This window comes from Dromiciops gliroides, chromosome 6, assembly GCF_019393635.1.
Source record: "Dromiciops gliroides isolate mDroGli1 chromosome 6, mDroGli1.pri, whole genome shotgun sequence".
Taxonomy (NCBI): Eukaryota; Metazoa; Chordata; class Mammalia; order Microbiotheria; family Microbiotheriidae; genus Dromiciops; species Dromiciops gliroides.
In genome coordinates, this window is record NC_057866.1 from 105,963,119 (window position 1) to 105,988,546 (window position 25,428).

The window sequence follows — 25,428 nt, forward strand, 5'->3', positions numbered from 1 at the left end:
CTCTCCCACCCCCACCCCACCCTCACCCCACCATGTCACAGGGTAGTAGCGAGGAAGGATCTTTGTACACTGGAGCCGTGCACTTATCATTACCTAGCAGCCCTGTAATGTAGGCTTATTGGTTTGAATCGAAATTAAGATTGCATTGATTATTCTGAATTTAAAACCCCCAAAAGGGTATTTCCATATATGAACACCAGAACACCCCACACACACCCACACAACTTCTACATGAAATCGTGGATTACCTTTCATGCCCCCCCCCTTTTAAAAGTATGCAATTTCATACTTTACTTTCAAAAATGTCCTTGTCTGTTGAACAACAAATTTTAGGTTAATGATGTCACAGAATCACAGGATCATAGACTGAGAGTTGCAAGAGACTTTAGAGGTAATTTTCCAGAGTAGGAACTGAGGTTCAAAGAAGCTTAAGGAATGAATGTACCGACTTTAAAGTCGTGTGCTTAAAACACAAGGATTTTGATGTCTGAGAAATTTGAAATAAACAAGAAAGGTAAGTGAGACTTGAGATGGTTCTGACCAAACTGGAGAACAGGCACTTGGTAAAGGAGAAACAGAGTTTTCCTGGAGGAAATTTTTTGGAAGGACCTGGCCCTCTGACTGTCAGTACCTTTCTCTCGCGGACAGCTCCTCGAAGTTCTGCGAGGGACTTGGGAAGCCTCTGGACAGTGGCTGCGGGAGCCAATCTTCTCTCGTCCTTCCCCGCCCTTACTCCCATCGTTCCCGCCCCCTCCCCAACTGTCCTTTTCATTGGCCCTATTTTGAATCCCTCCCATGCCCAACGACCCACCCTTTCAGCTATCTCCTACATAAAAAGAGGCGCAAATGGGCTAGAAGAGGTAGAACAAGACAATGTTACCGCGCCGTAGAACATCCTTGGACTCTCCGCAAACGGGACTGCAGCCGCTTAGTGAGGTACCCAGGAAGGGTGGGGTTGTAGAGGGGAGTCTGCGGACCAGGGTCACTCTTTGAGTGTGGAAGACTGTAGTCTGGGCTTTCCCACACATTCTCTAGGGTGGAGGCTTTGACCTCTTGCCATTGCTGAGGCGAACAGTCAGCCAGTCCTCTGGGTTTCAGAGACCCGGGTGAGGTTATCACAGGAACTTCCCCGCCAAGATATTCGTTTTACCTCCTCTTCTTCTCTTCATTTCTCCTTCCCCATATGAGTTACAGAGACTCTTAGGATAATAGATAGTCCAGGCAGCCACTCTCAAACACCCGGCTCCCTCTAGACCCCCAACAACGGAGATGTGAGCTGGGTTATAGCGCCTAAATGGGGAGGAAACGGCTGCTCCCCAGCTCAGAGCTAGTGACTATTTCAAGGAAGATTAGCATTACTACATTTTCAGGGGTTTGCAATTAAGCTTCCACTGATATTCTCTTCTAATTGAATTAAGGATATCCAGTAACTGGCCTCAGACTTCATTGGATAGAAACTTGCATTTCCTCCTCCCTAACTCAGTAGGAGCTTAAATTTACCATCCAATGGTCACAGGATCTTAGATTTAAAACTGGAGGGGACCTTAGAGTTCATTCAGTCTTTTTTTTTCTTTTGGTGAGGCAATTGGGGTTAAGTGACTTGCCTAGGGTCACACAGCTAGTAAGTGTCAAGTGTCTGAGGCCAGATTTGAACTCAGGTCCTCCTGAATCCAGGGCTGGTGCTCTATCCATTACCCACCTAGCTGCCTCCTGATTCAGTCTTCTTTTACAGATGAAGAAACGGAGATTCAGAGAGTTTAAACTGACTTTCCTAGAGTAATGCAGGTAACAAGACTCCTCCACTGATTCCAAATTCAATGCTTCTCCCAGTATACCTTGCTGCCTCTCCATGAGGTTGGGAGAAGTCAAGAAAAAATAGACCCTACTTCTCTTTGGACTAAAACAAATAAATGCAACATAAAGGAGTAAATATTTCTCTATTTTTGTAGTTGTGTATGAACGTGTGTTTTGCAAGGAAGTAATCAGAAAAACCTGAGTTCAGATCTAGCCTCAGAAACTTGTTGTGACCGTGGGCTAGTCAATTAATGTCTGTTTGCCTGTTTCCTCAACTGTAAATTAGATATAATAATAGCACCTACCTCCCAAGGTTGTTATGTTGTAAGGATCAAAAGAGATAATACTTGTAAAGCACTTAGCACAGTGCCTGTCACTATATACATGTGAATTGGTATCATTATTACTATTACTATTATTATTATTATGACAAATGTCCGACTAGAGTTCATTTGGTGTTATATGAACATGGCATGGAAAGAAGCATTGGGAAGCAGACTGCTGAATTCTTTCTACTATATTTACTCACATAATCTATCAATCATTTCCCTGATATTTTTATTATAAAACAGGAATACAATAGAATTATATGATCATATGAAGCCTTCGGTGGACCATAGTCCAACATTAAATTCATTATATGAGCAACCACAAATCCATAGAATGTCAGAATTGAGAGAAATCCTGCAGTCCATTTGGTCCAACCCCCTGAGTCACATGTAGGAAATCTGCAATTTGGCCAAGATCACAGATAATAAATGGCATAAGTGAGAACAGAATGAAATTTTCAACTTTCAAAGCCTGCATGCTCCTGTCACTCTGATCCTTGAGCCCATTTGCCAAGGAACAGTCACACAGCAATCAGCTAAAGCAAATCTTCAAGTTATCCAACCCGTTTTACTTCCTTGCAAAACACACATTCATACACAACTACAAAAATAGAGAAATATTTACTCCTTTATGTTGCCTTTATTTGTTTTAGTCCAAAGAGAAGTAGGGTCTATTTTTTCTTGACTTCTCCCAACCTCACCGAGAGGCAGCAAGGTATACTGGGAGAAGCATTGAATTTGGAATCAGTGGAGGAGTCTTGTTACCTGCATTACTCTAGGAAAGTCAGTTTAAACACTGAGTCTCCATTTCTTCAGGCTCGATTGACCTTTCTCACACAGTCCACAAAGGATCCTCTCCCACAGTATGCAAACGTATTTTACAACATAACAACCCTGGGAGGTAGGTGCTATTATTATATCTAATTTACAGTTGAGGAAACAAGCAAACAGACATTAATTGACTAGCCCACAGTCACACAACAAGTTTCTGAGGCTAGATCTGAACTCAGGTTTTTCTGATTCCAGACCCAATGTTCCATCCACCACACCACCTACTTGCACTTATTTTGGTACCATAATAAATAAAACACTTAAACTTAAAAATCAATATGTAAAGAGAGAAGGATACTATTTTTCCTGATTAGAAAGAAGAAACTATAAACACAACTGTTACCAAATAGAATGTAAAAAGTCTTATAAATACCCATATATACAGAAAGAATAAAACTTTGAGTCGGAAAAATAGGACTGATTTCATAAAGATGACTACCTAGCATCTACCTCACACAGAGTAGGTACTAAATACATGCTTTCTGAATTGAATCATATTAAATATACTTGCATCATGTAAGATAAAACTCTTGAGAGGTGAATTTTTGGTATTTTACCATACAAATGATATTTTTAAAAATCAATGTGTGTCTCCCACTTATAGGTGATAGAGGGCATACTGTGGGAGAGGATCCTTTGTGGACTGTGTGAGAAAGGTCTATGGAGCCTGAATAAAAGTTGGGCAGGCTAAAAAGGTCTCTGAGTGTTTATGGCTACAAAAATTCACCTCTCCTTTCTGTTCATTGATAAGCTAACTCTTGATGAGGGAATTTTATAAGAGGATTTGTTTGGACATGTATTGGGAAGGGTCTGTTGTGTTAAAGACAAGTGTTTTAAAAGACCTCTCAATTCTTGTTCCTGTTCACAAAGTCACCAAAGGGTATAACCTTCACACAGAGCCTATGTCCTTTGTCATCTACCCTACCAGGAACTTCCTGCTGCTAAGTAAAATACAGTAAAATAAATGCATGTCAGGGCTGGAAGAGACCTTAGACCTTTTGGTCCAATCCATTCATTTCTGCAGATCAGTAAATCAAGGCTCAGAGAGGTAAAATGATTTCACACAGCTAGTGAGGGATTGGGAAAGGATTTTTGACTCCCAGACCAGTGGTCTTTCTGCTGCATTGAAACTTAAAGTACTACTTAAATGTGTTTTTATCCAATTCCACAAATATTTGATTAAGTACCCACTATGTGCAAGGCATTGTGCTAGGTGCTGGGAATACAAAGAGAAATTAGTAATGGCAGTGAGGAGGGACTTGCAGTGTCTTAGATTGAGTTTCAAAGTCTGTTAGGACTTATACCTCATGGTTTGGGTCAATAGTAGAGAGTCAATGGTCAGACTTCTGTTGTTGCAGCATTATTATATGACACACATCTTATGAATTAGCATAATTTCCTTAAATGGGGAAAAGATACTAGAGTTTAAAAAATCTCATTTTCATTGCTTTCTTTTGTTTTTTTACATCACTTTCATTTCTGAATATATCCCTTCCCTCTCCTTTATAATAAAGTTTTAAAAAGGTAAAAGGAAAAAAAACCAATTCAACAAATCAACCAGTACATCAATAAATCAGATCAAAACACTTAAATTCTTGTGAGGGCAGATTACGGAATTGCCTTCTTTTGGAATTGTAGACTAAAGTTTAGATAAAATTACCCAAATAGACTTGTGACCTCATAAATTTAGGAATTCTAATCAATTATGCAAAATATAAACTATACATGCCTATGCAACTCTTATCAGTGTCCTCCCATATGTTCACCACAAAAGGATTCATCAGAAATTCTAGAGACCTTCCTCATTTTTTCCTTATGTTGACAAGATACCAAGACTCTTATCTGTCCATCTGTCATCTTCTGCCCTTGCCATGTGACCAGCTCATCTTGTTTTCTTCCTATCATACATTATCTGGATGATAGAGGACCATCTCCAGTCATCCTAATTTATATCTTGCCACTGGGCCCAGATGGCTCTGGAGGAGAGAGTGAAGCTGGTGACTTTGCATAGTCCTCCCTCACTTAAATCCAATTCACTGCAAGTTATGACATCATGCTGATGTCATAGTCCTCTTTGAGAATGAAGGACAAACAACAACAATCTGCATGATAAATTTTATTCCTATTCTTTGAAGTTCCTTATTTTTTCCCAGGGCAATGAGGATTAAGTGACTTGCTCAGGGTCACACAGCTAGCAAATGTCAAGTGTTTGAGGCCAGATTTGAACTCAGGTCTTCCTGAATCCAGGGCCAGTGCTTTATCCACTGTACCACCTAGCTGCTCTGAAGTTCCCTATTGGTTATATGTTGTACCCCATTCATAGCTACTGCACATCTCTCTGTTGCCCTCTGTGTGATCTTAATTTTTAATTCTTCAGAAATTGTTGTATTCCATATCTCACTGTCATACAGGAATACCAGTAGAATATTGGTATTAAAGAGATGGGCCTTTGTTTTCATGGGAAGCCTGGAGTCATTAAAGGAACTTTTCTATTTCCTGATGGCATCTAGCTCACTCTGCTCTTAAGGTTTAATTCTAGGGCAAACTCATTACACATCCATACTGTCTATGTTATGTGGACAAGCTCTATAGGTTATCCATCTAAATACAATTTATAAACCAACAGACATTTTTCATCAATTTAGTCTTTTCTATGTGAGTGGTCAGGACAAACTCTTTTGAGTGGTTTAAGATGTCCTCCACACTGGCCCTGGATTCAGGAGGACCTGATTAAAATCTGGCCTCAGATACTTGACACTTACTAGCTGTGTGACCCTGGGCAAGTCATTTAACCTTCATTGCCTCACAAAAAAAAATAAAAAAGAAATCTTCCAGTAGGCTACACAATTCCAGGCTAGATGCTATTAGCAAATAGGACCTTTGGTAGGTCTCTGTGCTGGATCTTCTCCAGCATAATGATGAACACATTTGGCATCTCCTTTGTGTATTTGCCCATTTTATACTTGCTTTGTGTTTATAATCAGAGGGTTAGAAATTGGGTTATTTCTATTGTTATACCTTTCAAGGAATTTTGAATGATTTTAATATGTGGATGGGAGATACTTTATTGGAAAATAGCTATAAAGTTAGAATTTTTCTGTACTGAATCTAATATTTTCCTCATAATCAACAAATAATAAATACATTTGGCTTTATATTCTCTATATCTTTCATTCAATTGTAAAAAATGGTAACATGATCCATTCTTGAATATCATTTGCAAAAGCTGATTTATTCTCTACTAATATCTCCACTGAGGAGTCTTTAGATTTCTGTATAAATGGTTCACATAAAGATTTCTTTCATTCCTCATCCTTTCCCAATTTTGCATCAAAGGTACTGAGTATCAGAATGTATATTGATTTGATACAGACATTCTTATCAAGTTTTGCATCAACTTTATTTGTCTCATTATCCTTAGCAACCAATATTGATGCATAAGCTTCAATTGGGGGGGGTGGGGCAATGAGGTAAGTGACTTGTCCAGGGTCACACAGCTAGTAAGTGTCAAGTGTAAAATTAAATCCTATAGATGGACTGAAAGCTGTGTGATTTGTAGCACCCTCTGACATTTTATAATCCTCTGCCCTGGGCCATTGCAGAAGTGAATGAAGGCTACACAAGATTGAAGGATATATATATATAGCTTCATGAGTTGTCATGGCAAAAAAAATCACAGAGTCTACAGGTGCTGAGTCTCTCTATTTAACTGAGCTGGTCCTTAGAAAGTAGAGTCAGTCTGTTACTGGGACATACTTGAAGCTTTCACAGATTGAACCTGAAAGAGATTCACTAGCATAGCTTTTGAGAATCCAGGGTCACCTTTATGCCATTATGAGGCATCAGAGTAGAAAGTAGAGAAATTTAAAATCAAAACATTACCTTGTCATAACATGCAGTTAAAATGTGGTAGCTTGTTACATCTAAGGAGAGGTCCTTCATATTCAGAAGAACTCATAATACTTAAAATTAAGGTCACCAAGCTGCCATTTTGAGCCAAAAATATATGATTTCTGTTTGAAATCCCTAATAATTCTGTGACCCTAATAGAAATTGTTTTGAATTTTAAAATTATTGCCTTTACACTGGGAAAGCACAACCTAATCTTTTATTTTATGAGTTGATCCTCAGAAATTATTTGTGCCCCTTGGATTACTCTAATAGTAGGGAAGGGACACACAGGTGCTAGCAGATTATGCTACTGCCCAATCTGCTGGCTACTGTTGATTTACATGTGCTCACTGAGGAAAGTTACTATAAAATGCAGGTATGTAGAAGTAATAAGTAACAGTTCTAAAGAAGAGAATGTTCAGGTGATGGTGACAGGTGGAATCTTTGACCCTTGGACCTCCTAACAAAACTTGGATTATGAACTTGTAAATGAGCTTCAGATAATTGCTCAACCAGAGAGTTTCTTGAATCTTTTCCAAGATAGTCACGTGTTTTTATTTTGGGAGAGTACTTGCACTACACTGAATGAAAAGGACATTGGAGTGGGGTGGGGTTGTGTATATGTGGGAAGAGTAGAGGAAGGATTACTAGGAAGATCCCCAGGTAGACATCTGTTCTATTTACTGTGGAGAGAGTTTTGAGAAGATTTGTCTCTGGCTGCAGCTTTGCCAGGGAGGGCTCAGAGAGGGTAAGTGTCTTGGAAAAGATCATGTAGATAATAAGTATCAGGACTGGGGCTTTAACCACATGACTCCAAGTGTACTCTGAGCACTGAACTTGAAGTCAGGAAGATGAGTTTCAATCCTGTTTCAGAAAGAGTTTGAGAGAGAGAGAGAGAGAGAGAGAGAGAGAGAGAGAGAGAGAGAGAGAGAGAGAGAGAACATAGAGACTCATTTAAGTGGCCACCAACAAATACCTAAAATATAAAATAACCTATCACATTTGTTATGCTCTCTGAGCCTCAGTTTACTCATCTGTAAAATGAAGATGATCATGTTTGTACTACTTTACCTAGCTTAGTCATAATAATAAATAACTTTGTAAACTTTAAGCCATAAATATGCTTTATTCTTTTAGGTCCATTGTGGTATTACAAAGAACCCATTATATTAACTATTGAGAAGTTAACTATTTTATTAGGGAGACAAGAATCATGTGTTTGAAAACTTAGGCCCAATACATCAGACTATATAATTAAGTGCTCATTGTGTGTTGTAACGATTGGAGTGACGCCACCTGCTAGACAATAGAGCTAGAATTTTAGCCCCTTACAGTGTTATATGAGAGCCAGTATAGCAAGTGGATAGAGAACTGTCTTTGGAGTAGCAAAGATTTGTGTTTGAGGTTACCTCTGCCATGTGTCCTGGCAATGTGACTCTGGAAAAATCACTTAATCTCTTAAGTGCCTCAGGAAACTTTCCAAGAATATAATTAGTCAACCAATAAACAGATTTTCAGCACTTTCTAGAACCTGTGCTAGATATTATGATAAATACTGAGCATGAAACAATGAAAACAGTCCATGCCTTCAAGATCCTTACATTCTAATGTGGAAGTCAACATATATTACAAATAAGCATGTATAAGATAGATACAAAGTGTAGGAAGGCAACCTTAACGCAGAAGGCATAAGCAGCTGTGGGGCCAGGAAAAGATTCCTGCAGAAGGTGGCATTTGATTGGATTCTTGAAGGAAGCCAGAGACTCTAAGTCACACAGAAGGTGCTATTCTGCATTAGTACATACAATTCCTTACCTGGAGTTTCTTAAACCAATGAATCCTTGGGTCCTGTAAAAAAAGGGGGGTAAGTGCTATATAGGACTTCAAAGAAAGGGGAGATCAGCATGGGTTGATGGGAAGGGTAGGAAATGATATGCGCCTTGAAGTATTTAGATGACCAGAGATAAAGGGGAGAAGTAAAGGCTAAAGAGGAAAAGAAAGTATCATATGGTCAAGGTATTGGCTTGACTAGAACAGAATGATTTCATGGTTGTGGAATAGTGAGAGATAAGTTAAGATAAGAAAGGTCAATCTGAATGACATGTGGATTACAATTATCCATGTTAGTGCTTTATCCTCTTACTGGGTAGCAGCACATAATCTTATTATAAAGCTCAGGCACCTCCTCTGACAACTTTCTTGATCTTCTGCCAGCCTTCTCTAGCCCTGCCCTGCCCTCTGCTGGAGCTTCTCTCCATGTAATTACCTTGGATTTATTTTGTATATATATATATATATATATATATATATATATATATACTTCTATGGGTACATGTTGTCTTCTCCAACAGAATGTAGGTTCCTTCAGAACAGAGACTATTTCATTTTTGTATTCATATCCCCAGCATCTGGTACATGGTAGACTCTTAATGAATGCTGATTGATTGGTTATCTAAATATTATATATCCATTGGCACCTGGCATGGCACCTGGAATACAAAAAAGGCTTAATAAATGTTTCTTGTGTTATTGTGTCATATTTTATTGGATATATAAATTTGGATTTGAAGGAATAGTCAGGAAATCCTGGTAGAATCATGAGTATGGGGATGACATGATGAAATGATGGTGGTTAGGATAGGGAAATGTGTGCAGTGGCTGCAAGGATGCTGGGTAAAACAGCACTCCACCTGGTTTTAGAAAGAAGAGGGACAATACCTGCATGGGAGAGGCAGAGATTCCTCCAAGCAGCCTGTGGATAGACTTCAAGGGGTCTGTGAACTTAGGGGAAAATGACATTGGTGTTTTCACCAATCTCTTAATGTTTTTAGCATTTCCTTTCATTTAAAAACATGATTCTGAGGAGTCCATAGCTTTTACCAGATTGCCAAAAGAGTCCATGATACACAAAAGAGATTAAGACATTCTGGTCTTGCCTAGCTCCTTTAAATAATCTCATTTTACTTTTCTATGTGATGCTTAGCATCCTCTTCCCTTTATCCCACCACTATCATTGCAGAAAGGAAAGGAAACTTCATAGGACTTGGAACCACCTTTTATTTGTTTTTATTTTGTGAGTTTTCATGACCAAAAAACTTCATCAGCAGGTGACCAGACTCCTGGTATTGGACCTCCACAAGCTTAGCTAGGCTGGTCTTCAGAAAACAGATTCTGTTTGTTCCTGAAACCTTATATGAAGCTTTCCCAGCATGGCAGACCTTGCCAGAGTTTACCCTCTGCCACCATCACCTTCAAGAACCCAGGATCACCACCAAGTCATGATGAGGCATCGAGCAGGATTCTGTGAATTCTTTTGGAACTTTATATCTTATTAAGTATTTTACACCCATGATGTCATTCGATCCTTCCCACAATACTGTCAGATACACAGAGAAGGTCTTTCTATTGCTGTTTTAAAGATAAAGAAAATGAGGTCCAGAAAAGAGAAGATCCTTATTAACAGTTAGTTTAGGTGGCAGAACAGGGAGAAAAACCACACAATTCAACACTCGGTTATATGTTATCATATAGGATTCTCAAGCTTTCATGCAATTAATTTGCATGTTCTGAGTAAAATGGTAAGTTCCCCAAGGTCAGGGGCCATAGCTTTAGCATCCCAAACAGAATTTAGGGGGAAAACCCACTGGCATTCTTTCTACTATGATGTACTATTTCTCACTGCTAAATCATCCTATGTGTAAAGGAATAACAAGAAACTTCATGAAGAATGCTGTCCAGAGGAGTCAGGAAATCTGGTGACTTTGATGTTAACTTACTTCATTAATTGGAGAAAATCACTCAGCCTGATCTTCAATGTCTTAATCTGTAAGATAGGGTTAATACTATCTACCCTGGAATGTGGAGAGGCAGCCTGGTATAATAGACACCACTGGTCTTGGAGTCAGTAAAAGCTGATTTCAAATGCCAACTCAGATGATTCCTAGTGCCATGATCCTGGACAAATAACTTCTTTGGTTCTCAGCTTCCTCATCTGTAATATGCAGATAATAATGGCATCTACCCTACATGGTCAAATAATGGAACACAAACCTTCCAGTGCTGTTGAGCGGTCAGCTAGGAAAGTTATTGTCTAACTGAGGATCTAAGCTAATATGGAAGGTGTTGGAAAAATGTCAAGTTGTTTTTCTTTCAAGTGTTATGTTTTCCCCTGCTACCCAGTTATTTTTTAATCATTATTAATCATTTACACCATTACCCTGTACTTTTTTCTTAAATGATTTAGAGGTGCCATTCCAAAGAATGTACACGTGATGAGCCTGTCTCTTCTCCCAAGAGGTCTTCCTCCTGATAAGGCAAAAGCACGTGTTACATAGTAAACATGAGTCTACACAGCCAGATTTGCATGTATCTCTACAATGAAAGCTAGGCACAAAGCCGGGAGGCCAGTTGACTCAGAAGAGTTTCCAGTGAGGGATAGAATTTGGAACTAAAAAAAAAAACTTTAAATAAAAATGCTTATTTTAAATGAAATTGGGGGGGGCAGGGCAATGGGGGATAAGTGACTTGCCCATGGTCACACAGCTAGTAAGTGTCAAGTGTGTATGTCCAGATTTGAATTCAGATCCTCCTGAATCTAGGGCCAGTGCTTTATCCACTGTGCCACCTAGCTGCCCCCCTCCCCCCCCCCAATTTTTTTTTTAAAAAGAAGAGTTTCTAGCAGCTATGGCCTGAATTACAAAATGTAAAGACTTTGACCACACCCAATATTGCCAATACTACAAAACAAATGAGCCATTTTCTTCTGGTAGGGGGTTGGTCCTGTCCTTGGATGCTTGCTTCCTACTAGCCATGTGACTGCAGGCAAGTCTGATGCATTTTTTGAGCCTCAGATGCTTAATCTGCAAAATGGAGATAATACCTCTCAGGGTGGATTGGAGGAAAGTGCCCTATAAATGTAAAATGCTATATGTACCAGTCATCATCATCAGAGTTATCAAATTATGCAAATCACTAGTAAAAGGAATTCATGCTGTTGGCCATAGCCATCTTAGCTTGAGAGCACAACTCTTGGGAGCATCCAGAAGAACCAATTTTGCCTAGGTGAAAGATTAGGAGGGAGGCATGATTGAAGGGTTAGAGAGATCTGCTAAACAACATTAAGGGGAGCCATGGACAGTTTTCATAAGTTTAAATTTGGAAGGTACTTTAGAGGTCATCTAGCTTAATCACCTTGTTTTACAGCTGAGGAATATGAGGCTGATAGAACGTGACTTGTCCAAAGTCACACAGATAGCTGATGGCAAAGCTGAGATTTGAACCCAGATTTTCTGATTCCAAATCCAATGCTTCTTCCACTACCCCATGCTACTTTACAGGCAAGAGGAAAAGGAAGGGAGCATAAGAAAAAAGCCTCAGAAAGTGGGTGCAATGCACTTGATGATCAGAGAAAAGAGACAATGTTACAACCAATTTTCATTCCCACTTTTTCATTTGGGCCACCAATTATCTAGTGGCAGGTTAGTAAAAAAAAAGAAGTCATCCAGCAAATGCCAAATTATAGGAAATGAATCATGTCGGAGGAGTGTAATTTCTTTCTCAAGGAATAGATACCCCAAATGAATGATTCTTAAATGAATCTGCCAAGCTCCTCCAAGTACCTTCTTAGCCATTTATCAATATTCTTGCATTTATTTTTTAGATAAATAAGATAAATTGCATCATGATCGAAGACAATAAGGAGAACAAAGAGCATTCTTCAGAAAGAGGTAGAGCTGCTATCATATTTTCCTTGAAGAATGAGGTTGGAGGACTTATAAAAGCTCTGAAACTCTTCCAGGTAAGTAGTCTTCATGTCTTTGTGAAATGGAAGTCTTTAAAATTGTGCTTGAAACATGCTGTTAGGGTTAATCATCTTCTTCTGAGGTGGAATACAGAGAACTCTTGGAAGAACTCCAGAAATTATTCCTTTCTCCTCACCCCCAAACCAACAAATCCAAATCTTCTTTCCCACTCATGAGCCTTTTATTCTTTATGCCAAAATGGACCCCGCTTAATTTCACTAATTTACCATTAATCCTCAACACATATCGTTTGCTTCTCCCAATCCTGTCCCCTCGTCATGACCAGGCTCATTCGTTTTTCTATCCCTTTTCTCATGGCATTTCCACTGTCTTGAATGCCCTTCCCTCATCCAAATCCTATCTACCTTTCAAAGCCTATTTTAATTCTTAAATCTTTCACGTAAGCCTTTCCTGAAAACCATACAGCCCTCAGGGAACTGTCCTCTAAATTGAATTGATTATCTCACAGTTTAGGACCCTGACTATTTCTCTTCTCTTCTCTTCTCTTCTCTTCTCTTCTCTTCTCTTCTCTTCTCTTCTCTTCTCTTCTCTTCTCTTCTCTTCTCTTCTCTTCTCTTCTCTTCTCTTCTCTTCTCTTCTCTTCTCTTCTCTTCTCTTCTCTCTCGTTCTCTCGTTCTCTTGTTCTCTCTTGCTCTTTCTCTTGCTCTCTTTCCCTCCTTCCTTCCCTCCTTCTCCTTGCTCCTCCTCTCTCCTTCTCCCTCTCCCTTTCCCTCTCATCTCCACCCCAATAACAGAGATAAAGATATACATTGATGGCCTTATTGTATCAAACTTTATTTGACCCCAAACTAGAAGGCACAGCAAATACATTACATTATAGAGCCAAGATCCAAAAAGATCTTGGGAGGCTAGAACATTGGGCCAAAGCTAAGATGATGAAATTGAATGGATATAACTGTAAAGTCCTACACTTAGGTTAAAAAATCAGTTTTAGTAGTATAAGATAAGGGAGACATGGGCATATAGGAATTTGTTTGAACAAAAGATTTAGGAGTTTTAGTGGGATGCAAGCTCAATATGAATCTATCGTGTTATATGGTGACCAACATAGCTAACTCAGTATTAGGTTATATAAAGAAAAAGATAGTATCCAGGATTAGGTAGGTAGTAGCCCTACTGAACAACTTAAGTATTACTGATTATATCATAATGGAATTATTAAGTTCATTTCTACATGCCACTCTGAGCAAGATAGACAGCAGATAAATTGATCAACAGATAGGTAGATGGATTGATCTATAAGTTGATTGATGGATAAAGCATTTATCATGTGCCTACACCTATGCAGAGGAATTGGATACAAATAAATCCCTTTTTAAAATTTAGGGGGAGAAAGCAAGCAACTCTGTCATTGAGGATGACACTGAAAACAAATTTCTTGCCTTTGTATTTGTCATTTTATGAGGGTAAAATGAATTTTTAAATGATAATAAAATTGACTATTGTAAATTTAGTCAGAAGATTGTTTATTATTGAGAGAACTTCAAATGATCTGTACTCATTGACTTAAAACAGGAGAAGCATGTGAATTTGGTGCACATTGAGTCCAGAAGGTCAAAGAGAAGAAACTCCGAATTTGAGATTTTTGTTGATTGTGATACCAACAGAGAACAACTGAATGACTTTTTTGACCTATTGAAGTCCCATACAAATGTCCTGTCTGTGAATTCACCAGATACTTTATCTATGCAGGAAGATGGTAAGTCTGAAAGTGAGAAAATATTCCCTAAAAGAACAAATCAGGGGCATCTAGGTGGCACAGTGGATAGAACACAGGTCCTAGATTCAGGAGGACCTGAGTTCAAATCTGGCCTCAGACACTTGACACTTATTAGCTGTGTGACCCTAGGCAAGTCACTTAACCCTCACTGCCCCGCCCCCCAAAAAAGAACAAATGAGCTTTAATTTCAATCAAGCATTTGTTGCTTATGAGAATTAAGCAAGACTTTCTGGAGGATATAAATTTTGAATTATTTTAAAGGGATTAGGGTTGGGGCTATGACATGGTTTGGGGGAGGCAAATGAGAAGGACATTGTTTCTTGACTTTAGGTTTTTCTTTTATTTCATTTCTATGAAAATGAAAAAGAAATTACTCTTGTAGAGGAAGTCTTTAGTAAAAGAAAGCTAATTGCTATTTGTTCATGCCCAAATTATCATGGCTTTTGATATTTCTTAAGTATCTATCATCATAATACTAAAACATTAAAAACATACCAGTAACTTGCCTGTACAGTGAAGAAATGCTTCTCCATTCTGTTGTATGTTTGGAGAGATGGCCAAATTCAGGCTTTTGTCTTGTTTATAGAAGATAGAAACCACTAGATGCTTTTGACATAAGGCAGAAGAGCCATATATTTTGTTTTTATTACTATAGTAATCATTTTTTTTTGTTAAATGAGAGCTTGCCAAATGATTTGAATAATAAACACATTGCCTTGGTATACTTTATCCAGCAATACTTTCTCTCTTTTTTTTGGTGAGGTTTGCCACTGTGGATTCAAATTTTTCTATTCTGCCAATAATAATAATTATTTTTTTTGGTGAGGCAATTGGGGTTAAGTGACTTGTCCAGGGTCACACAGCTAGTAAGTGTCAAGTGTCTGAGACTGGATTTGAACTCAGGTCCTCCTGAATCCAGGGCCAGTGCTTTATCTACTGCTCCACCTAGTTGCCCCTCTGCTAATTTTTAAAAAAAAAATAAAAGTATTTTATTATTTTCCAGTTACATGTAGAGATAGCTTTCAGCATTTGTTTACATAAGATTTCCAATTTCAAATTTTTCTCCCTCCCTCCCCTCCCTCCCCCAGAGAGCAGGCAATCCGATAATATATATATGTATATATATACACACATATACACATACATAACAACATTAAACATATTTCTGCATCAGTCATGCTATAAGAGAAGAATCAGAGCAATAAGGAAAAACCTCAAAATAGAAAAACAGCAGCACCAAAAACAAAAGAAATATTATGGTTCAATCAGCATCCATATTCCATAGTTCTTTTTTTTTTCTGGATTTGGAGAGCCTTTTCCATCATGAGTCCCCTGGAACTCTCTTGTACCATTGTATTGGTGAGAAGAATCCAGTCCATTACAGTTGATCAACACACAATGTTGATGATACTGTGTATAATGTTCTTCTGGTTCTGCTCATCTCACCCATCATCAGTTCATTCTGCCAATTATTTTTGCTGTGTAGGCCATCAATTCCACTTTGACAGTTTTTTTCTCTCTTAAGCCATTCAGATATAACTCCTGCTGTGGTTCCATGCTCTCTTGGAAAGCATAGGGTCTTCTGTCTTACCAGGTGTTGATTCTTTTCCTTTGTATTGAAATAGGTATTTATAGATTTCTGGATTGATTTAGATGATCTGGAAGTCATATTCCCTTCTATTAGTAATGTCTTCCCTGTTGGTTTATCTGCTTATGCTCAAAGTCTTTAACTGAGTTCCTTCTTCCTGAGATCTTGGATAACTTCAGTCTTTTTTCCTTATATTTCATCTATTCTTTACTTTCTGAGTCCTCCTCTGAAGACAGTTTCCCTGGGAGCTGCACCTCAAAGTTGTCTCCATCTCCTCCTATGCTGAGAAATTCATATTTACTTTCCTCGAATGACCTCCGGGGTGACTGAACTTGGCACTAACTGGATGCTAGTCTTGGTAGAAATATACACACACACACACACACACATACACTCACACACACATACTGGCACCCTAGCCCAGTTTTCTCTGTTCCTCCATTCTCCAACAGTTGTAGCACAAAGGGCTGCCATGCAGCAATAGTTTCTCAACTTTATATGGCATGTGGGGTCATAGATCTAGAGCTTGAAGGGATCTCAGAGGACATCTAACCTGACAGCCCCATTTTATAGCTAAGGAAACTTAGGATCAGGGAAACTAAGCAACTTGGCCAAGGGAATCCAGGTAGGAATTGCCAGAGATAGGATTTGAACCCAGGTCCTTTCTCTCTAGAGCCAGTGCTCTTTCCACTGTACCATGCTGCTTCTTAAATGCTTTGCTCACAACAACCCTGTGAAAGAGGCATTACAAGTATAATCTCTATTTTTCTAGATGAGAAAACTGAGGCTTGGAGAGATACTTGCTCAAGGTCATATAACTAAGTAGTACCAGAGCCAGAATTTGAATCCAGAGCTCTCTTGATTTCAAGTTTAGTCTTGATTTTATTGCACTGCACTGATTCTCACTATACCATACTGCCTCTTAGATAATTGAAGACACCATCTAAAAACAGGAATGTCTTTTTCTTGCTTTAGTGCCTCATTGAAGACTATTGACTCACAACTTGTTGGGTTTTATACTTGCAGATATGGAAACTGTTCCCTGGTTTCCAAAGAAGATTTCTGACTTGGACAAATGTGCCAACAGAGTTCTGATGTATGGATCTGAATTAGATGCTGACCATCCTGTAAGTAATTAAGGGGGAAGCTTTCTGCAAAAATAAATTTTAAAATTCTCAGTAGTTTTGTTGAGGAAGCAAAAGGCTATTTCTAATATACTGGATTTTTGTTCTAATGCTGGTTTGGGAGGAAAGGGTTGGTTTTTCATATTAGCAAGCTGAGTAGCTACCCATATGGTGAGATGTAGGGATATTACATGGCAAATAGTCAGCCTGCCCCTAGGTAACCTTCCTCCCCTGGCCTAAAATATTTTCTTTAAAGTTGGATTATGAAGGTGAAGGCATAGGCACAGTTTAGTAAGGAGAAGAGGCAAATATTCAGATGAGTTTGACCCCAAATTCCTAGTATCATATTTTGAAATCTGGAAATGGATCTCAGATGTCATTTGGGTCAACTCCTTCGTTTGGCAGATGAGGCCCAAGAAGGTTGACTTGTCAGATATCACATAGGCAAGTTACTGGCAGGCAGCTAGGTGGCGCCATAGTGCATAGAGCGCTGGACCTGGCATCAGGAAGACTTGTCTTCTTGAGTTCAAATATAGATAGCCTCAGACATTTACTAGCTGTGTGACCCTGGGCAAGTCACTTAACCATGTTTGCCTCAGTGTCCTTATCTGTAAAATGATCTGCAGAAGGAAATAGCAAACCACTCCAGTATCTTTTTGCCAATAAAACCCCAAATGTGGTCACAAAAAGTCACACAGGACTGAAAAATGACCGAACAATAATAACAAATGAACTTCAGAGGCACTGACTCCAGAACTAAAGTTCTTTCAACTGTTTCATCTAGTCTGCTCTCCCCACATCCATTTCGTAAATGAGGAAACTAAGGCCCAGAGAGGCTGTGACTTACCCAGGGTCAAATAAGTATTAAATATCAGAGCTGGGATTTGAACTTAAGTCCTGTAAATCTAAATGTAAACCTCTTGCCACTGGCTCTTCAGGAAAAAAATAATAACTGCGTAGGGTCATGCTTGATATTTGTTCCCTCTGAACTTGACAAAAGATTTTAGCTAAGTGTCACAATGGACAGAGTGCTAGGTTTAGAGTCAGGAAGTCCTGAATTCAAATTCAACCTCAGAAACTTAGTAGGTATGTAACCCTGGATAACTCATTGAACCTCTGTCTACCTCAGTTTCTTCTTCTGTAAGATGAGGATCATAATAGCACCTGCTTCCCAAAATTGTGATGATAAAATAAGATAATATTTGTAAAGTATCTCTCAAACCATAAAACACTATAAAATGCTAGTTGTTATTTTGATTTTAATATTTGTTAACTAATACAGTAGTGAAAATATTTTAAAATGTGATTTTTAAAAGCTTATTCCTAACATACAGAGGAGATTGTATAGTTTTTAAATGTAATATTGACATGAAACTAAAAGTATTTTACAATATTGAAATATTTTTTCTCTCTCCAAATCTCAGGGTTTCAAAGACAACATGTACCGTAAAAGACGCAAATATTTTGCAGACTTGGCTATGAATTATAAACAGTAAGTCTATTATAAAAAAAGCAATGTATCTTATTTAACTTTGAAACAGTAGTGAAGGCATACATGGAGAACAAATAGTATTTGTTTACCTATTAATCAAATTGAAGCTAATAAAATTAATGTTAATTATACTTTAATTTCTAATTCAAAATAATGTCCATGTTTCATCTCATTTAGTGGTGACCCCATTCCTAAGGTTGAGTTCACTGAAGAAGAGATAAAGACTTGGGGAACTGTGTTTCGAGAGCTCAATAAACTTTACCCAACCCATGCTTGCAGAGAATATCTCAAAAACTTACCTTTGTTGTCTAAACACTGTGGGTATCAGGAAGACAACATTCCTCAGCTGGAAGATGTCTCCCGCTTCTTAAAAGGTGACATATTCGTTGTTGAGTGTAAAGTAATACCACACTGCATATTAACAATGATATTTTCCTTTTTTTTCATTTGGGGAGGAAAGTGAATTAGTTCTTGGTTTCGTTTTGTTTTGGTTTTTTATGCCCCAGAAAGTGAATTAGTTCTAAGTTCTATCCCTCTTTCCTTTCCTCCCCTTACCCTTCCCTGAGGTGGTAAGCAACCTATGATATTTTCTTAATGTTACAAGTATAAAACGTCCCAAAGAAGAGTAAAGTGCATACAAACTGCTATGCATCTTTGCAAAAGAAATACATGGTGGGAAGTAAAATTATGTGACCCCGAGGGGAGGTACTTCCAGATCAGTGGTAGTTAGCATTATCATTACATTGTTTGCCTATTTTCAATGGAGTTCAGATAGCAATAGTTCTGAGACAAGTTGCTATCCTGCTATTTAAAAATTTTAACATATTTCAAATAATATAACATTTAAATAATATTTAAAAATGAAATATTGAGTAAACTACTAGGGCAGTGGATTAGGTGGCTAGGGGGTTTCGTGCAAAGAATGATGAATTTAGAGTCAGGAAGAATTCAGTTAAAAACTACCTCAGACACTTACTGGCTGTATGACTCTGGGTAAGTCAAAACCTCTTTCAGCCTCAGTTTCTTCATCTGTAATATGGAGATAATAATAGCACTTACTTGGTAGGGTTTTTATGATGATCAAATGAGAAAATACATGTAAAGTTCTTTGCAAATCCTACAACATTAAATAAATGCTAGCTAGAATAGCATAGTATAATGAGTCATAATAATACATAATAATAATAATAATAATAATAACAACAACAACCTTTGGTGCTATTATTTATGTGGGTATCCCCTCCACCAGCTGAAAACCTACATTGCTTCAGGAAGGATTTAGAACAAAATTCGCACACAGATGATAGTATTGCGGGAGAACAAGGAAGCCATAGTCTCTTACCAAATGTCTTTGGTGTCATTGCCAGAGATAGAATATTGACATCAATAGGACATTTTGATCTAAGCAGCTAGATGGTGCAGAGATATAGAGCATGGGGCATGGAGACAGAGAGACCTGAGTTTGAATCCACTTTATTTTTATTATTATTATTTTTTTTTAGTGAGGCAATTGGGGTTAAGTGACTTGCCCAGGGTCACACAGCTAGTGTTAAGTTTCTGAGGCCGGATTTGAACTCAGGTACTCCTGACTCCAGGCCCAGTGTTCTATCCACTGCGCCACCTAGCTGCCCTTCAAATCCACTTTAGACAGTTACTATCTATATGACCGTGGGCAAGTCACTGAACCTCTGTTTGCCTCTGTTTTCTCATCTGTAAAATGAGAATTAATAGTATTCACCTCCCAGGATTGTTGTGAAGATCAAGTGAGATCACTGTAAAGCACTTTGTGTCTATCACATAGTAAGCACTACGTGTGTGTGTATGTATACACACATTTATTATGATATCACATATAAATTAAATTGTTATTATTATCCTTATTATCTTACCCAGAATGAAAATCCTGAGGGTTCAAGGCTTCTTCTTGAATATTTCTTCATTGTATTTCAGAGCGCACAGGTTTTTCTATCCGTCCAGTTGCCGGCTACTTGTCGCCAAGAGATTTCTTGGCAGGTTTAGCATTCCGTGTTTTTCACTGCACTCAGTATGTGAGACACAGTTCAGACCCTCTCTATACTCCAGAACCGTAAGTATTATTGCTTGAGGATGACAAAATCCTCATTCAATAGAATTCAGATATTCATCAGACAGACATCTTTGTAGCATAATGGATAGAATTCAGGGAATGTAGTCATGAAGACCTGGGTCAATTCCTGCATCACAGATACTTGCTAGCTACATGCCCTGGGCAAGTCATTTAACCTCTTGGTGCTTCAGTTTCCTCATTTGTAGAATTAGAGGATTGGGCTCAGTGGCCTCTAAGATCCCTTTCAGCTCTAAATGTGCAATCCCATGTTCCTCTCTGTGACTCAAGCAACTCCCTATAATTAGATGCTAAGTCAGTGATAGGTTTTGATCTCTATTGGTGGAGGGAGTTGCCATATTGGGAGTTCCCTACACTGATTAAATCATAGATCCACATCCCAATAAATACACCAATTGTACATGCCTTTATGCCATTTGGGATCCAGTGCCAGAGTTAATATCACATAATTCCTTAGAATTAAATGAATTGAAGCTGCCTCCTGACTCCTAAGCTATTAAATATCCAATCTTACCTTATGGGATGAAATTAAAATAATGCTTAAAATTGTCTTTTGCTGAATTAAAGTCAATAGTCACACACTTGTATTCTGCTTTGTCAGCAAGTAACATGGTGTGATATGCTTAATTTTATTTATTTTTCAGGGATACTTGTCATGAACTCTTGGGCCACGTCCCTCTACTGGCTGAACCTAGCTTTGCTCAGTTTTCCCAGGAAATTGGCTTGGCATCCCTTGGAGCATCAGATGAGGCAGTTCAAAAGCTGGCTACGGTATGGATCTGAATATTTCTAGCCCTGTGGTCCTATTGGCATGCTTACCACTGCTCTATTTAAAATGATTGAACTTGGAGCCTAAGAGCATGATGTAATGTTGGTTAAACGGGGTGATTTGGTGACCAATTTAACAAATACCTTTTCTGTACTTATATTTTTTAGTGTTACTTTTTCACTGTGGAATTTGGCTTATGCAAACAAGGAGGAGAGCTTAGAGTTTATGGCGCTGGGCTACTCTCTTCCATCAGTGAACTTAAAGTAAGAGCCACAAGTATTTTTATTTTTAAAATTTCTTTTATAAACAGGACTTGAAGTATTTGGGTGAATTAAATAGGCACTCACTACAGAAAGCACATGGAGGGACACTGAAGATGTCCTTAGGACAGAAGCTATGCAAAGATTTTAGGTAGACCGAGTTACTGTTTCTCCAGCAAGATTTTTTTAAAAATTGCTACCATTATTCCTTAGTTGGCATCTTAAATTTCCATCTACATGTATCCAGGACAGGGGTTCTTAACTATTTTTTTTGGTAAGGCAATTGGGGTTAAGTGACTTGCTCAGGGTCACACAGCTAGTATGTGTGAAGTGTATGAGGCCAGATTTGAACTCAGGTCCTCCTGAATCCAGGGCCAGTGCTCTATCCACTGTGCCACCTAGCTGCCCCTAGTCCTTAACTATTTTAATGTCATTTGGAGGGGTTTAAATGCATGTTAAAACAGTTATGCTTTTAAAAGCATAATATAAAATGCACAGAATCATAAAGGAAACAAATTATATTGAAATATAGTCATTAAAATAAAAAAAAACACAACCAAGTTCATGCATCCCAAGTTAAGAATTCCCTCATCTAAAGGAATCTAATTGGAAGAAGAGATATAATGTTGCATAATGGATAGACCACTAAGCTTGGAATCAAGAGGACATGGGTTCAGATCCTTCCTTAGATACTTGCAAATTATATGCTTTTAGGCAAACCATTTAAACCTCTTTTGGCCTCAGTTTCATCACTCATGAAATAGGGAGAGGGGTTGGACTTAATGACCACAAAGACCCCTCTCAGATTCAAATCTATGATAACATTTGCTGATCTTTGACCCTAAAAACATTGACCAAAGTCCTTTTGAAGCTATCTGCTAAGATATTAAGTGTGGATCTCTTTGAGGGTAAAATATAATTTCCTGATAGAAATAACTTATACTAATATGTCCACAATTGACCTGGAAAATAATTCATTTATATTATTGTTATAGGAGAGGTCTTTAACTAGAAAGAGGGTCTGTCTTAGAATCAGAAAGATCTCAGTTCAAGTTCTGATACATGCTGGTTAAATGATCCTAGTCAAGTTCCTTACCATCTCCCACCCTCTATTTTTCACCTGTAAAATGGGAATAATAATAATATTTATCCCATAAGTTTGTTGTGAGGATCAAATGAGACAACATGTATAAAGTGCCATGAAAACCTTAAAGTATTATAGTTTTTTTTTGTTGTTCCATCATTTCAGTTGGGTTTGACTATTTGTGACCTCATTTGGGGTTCTCTTGACAAAGATACTGGAGTGGTTTTGCCATTTCCTTCTCCAGTTCATTTTACAGATGAGGAAACTGAGGCAAACAGGGCTAAGTGACTTGCCCAGGGTCACACAGCTAGTAAGTGTCTGAGGCCAAATTTGAACTCAGGTTTTCCAGGCTCGGTACTCTACCCACTGTACCACCTAGCTGCCACAAAGATTATACAAATAGGAATTATTATTATTATTATTGGTGGTAGTAGTTGTTGTAGTAGTAGCAGCAGCAGGGTTGCCATTCTGCCTCAGTGAAGGGGGTTTCTACATTGACAATTCTCTACATTGATACAAAATACAGATCTGGACAAAAAGAACCCAAACAAAAACCATATCTGATATCCACTGCATCTGTAGACCTTGGGCAGGTGTTCAAGCACTTATTAAGTGCTTAATATGTGTCAGATACTATGCTATGCTCTGGGGATACAAAGAAAGGCAAAATATAGTCCCCACTCTCAAGGATCTCACAGTCTATTGGAGGAGACTGTATGTGCATAATAACTATGTATAACATGTGTCTATATGCATCTATGTATGGATATGATAAAAGGGGTATGTTTTCAGAGGGAAGATGCCAAAATTAAGGTGGCCTGAAAAAGACTTCTTGTAAAAGGCAGGAGTTTAGGTGAGACTTGAAGGAAGTTGGGGAAGCTAGGAGGTGGAGATGAGGACTCAGTTCACCTCCACAGGTCTCAGTTTCCTTATCTGTAGAATGAGAGGGTTGGGCTACATGGCCTCTGAAGTCCCTTCTAGCTCTAGAGCTATGATTCAATGTTTCCTAACAGGAAACCTTTCATTCCCGGCATCTAGTTTAACTTAATTCAGCAGGTACTTTTTGTAATATGTAATTTTCTTAGAAATGCATTACTGGGAGGGGCAGCTAGGTGGCACAGTGGATAAAGCACCGGCCCTGGATTCAGGAATACCTGAGTTCAAATCCAGCCTCAGACACTTGACTAGCCGTGTGACCCTGGGCAAGTCACTTAACCCCCATAGCCCTGCAAAAAAAAAAAAAAAAGAAAAGAAAAGCATTACGGGGTTGCATTCTTTGCCTTACTGATTCTGGGCTTGTCCCCTAGCATGCCCTGTCTGGACAAGCCAACGTGAAGCCCTTTGATCCAAAGATCACCTGCAAGCAGGAATGCCTCATTACAACTTTCCAGGAAGTCTACTTTGTGTCTGAAAGCTTTGAAGAGGCAAAGGAGAAGATGAGGTAGAGTTTGTCTGTTTCCTTCCCTCATTCTCTTTTGCAAAAGGCAGGCCAGATGACAGCAATTTAGAGTCATTAGGAAAAGTTATTGGATGTCAGGGGATCTGTTCTGGCCATAACATCATAGTGGATTTCACTCTCATGAAGATATGACTTCCTGTGATCCTAGATGGATTCTCATTGTCCATTTATTCACAGTAAAGCGCTTGATACCTTTGAAACCCTTGGAGAGTCAACCACATAGAGAGAGTGCAGGGGTAAAGATACCAACCAGATAATTTTCTAGAAAAGCTAGGACAAATGAGTGGCTTATTTGATTTGGATTTTCCTACTTATGCTTGTCCTTCCTTCCTTCCTTCCTTCCTTCCTTCCTTCCTTCCTTCCTTCCTTCCTTCCTTCCTTCCTTCCTTCCTTCCTTCCTTCCTTCCTTCCTTCCTTCCTTCCTTCCTTCCTTCCTTCCTTCCTTCCTTCCTTCCTTCCTTCCTTCCTTCCTATTAAAGAACTACTAACTACCATGCACCAGAGGATACAAAAACAAAATAGTTCCTGCCTTTACAGATCTTACATTCTGACAGGAAAAATTATATACACATAGAACACTAAATAGAGAATATATACAAGTAATTTTGGAAAGGTAGGGAGGACCTTTGCTAATTGGATGGCATCAGGATAGGCTTACGATGGAAGGTGGCATTTGATTTGGGTCTTGAAGGAACCTACAGATTTTATGATGTTGAGGTGAGAAGGGAATGCATTTTAGGCATAGGAATGAACCTATATTTGAGCATAAGAATATATTGATTCAGAGTCCTTTGTGTGCATGGTGAACAATAGTAAGTTAGAATGTGTGTACCTTTTTTGAGAGAAGGACGCAAACCAAATAGGACACTGCCCATTAACAGTGGTGGTATGAGAATGCTGATTATTCATGTTTGTATTTTAGGTAGTTTTCATTGACTTTGCTGGAAACTGATTTGTTCTCTTTGTTGTTATCTCTTTAGAGAATTTGCAAAAACTATCAAACGCCCTTTTGGTGTGAAGTACAACCCATACACACAAAGTATTCAGATTCTGAAGGACACCAGGAGCATTGCTAGTGTGGTCAACGAACTTCGACATGAACTTGACATCGTCAATGATGCCCTCACCAAAATGGGCAGACATTTGGGTGTCTCAAGCTAG

At 38.5% G+C, this 25,428-nt stretch overlaps 1 protein-coding gene across 1 annotated transcript; it reads left to right on the forward strand.

The window, feature by feature from the left end:
• Positions 1-885: 885 nt before the first annotated feature.
• On the forward strand, positions 886-25,428 carry TPH1 (tryptophan hydroxylase 1). Its single transcript, XM_043972246.1, has 11 exons — positions 886-936; positions 12,505-12,642; positions 14,183-14,366; positions 17,002-17,102; positions 18,524-18,591; positions 18,769-18,965; positions 20,542-20,677; positions 21,340-21,466; positions 21,632-21,727; positions 24,116-24,249; positions 25,248-25,428. The coding sequence occupies exons 2-11, from the start codon at positions 12,526-12,528 to the stop codon at positions 25,426-25,428; spliced, it is 1,341 nt and encodes a 446-aa protein (XP_043828181.1). The 5' UTR covers positions 886-936; positions 12,505-12,525.

What these genes read in the sequence shown, in the direction of transcription:
- TPH1 (XM_043972246.1), top strand. Translation starts at nt 12,526, where the DNA reads ATGATCGAAGACAATAAGGAGAACAAAGAGCATTCTTCAGAAAGAGGT. An exon ending in CAGTTCAAAAGCTGGCTACG is followed by an intron (nt 21,467 to 21,631) that starts GTATGGATCTGA and finishes TATATTTTTTAG; the next exon opens with TGTTACTTTTTCACTGTGGA. An exon ending in CTTCCATCAGTGAACTTAAA is followed by an intron (nt 21,728 to 24,115) that starts GTAAGAGCCACA and finishes CTTGTCCCCTAG; the next exon opens with CATGCCCTGTCTGGACAAGC.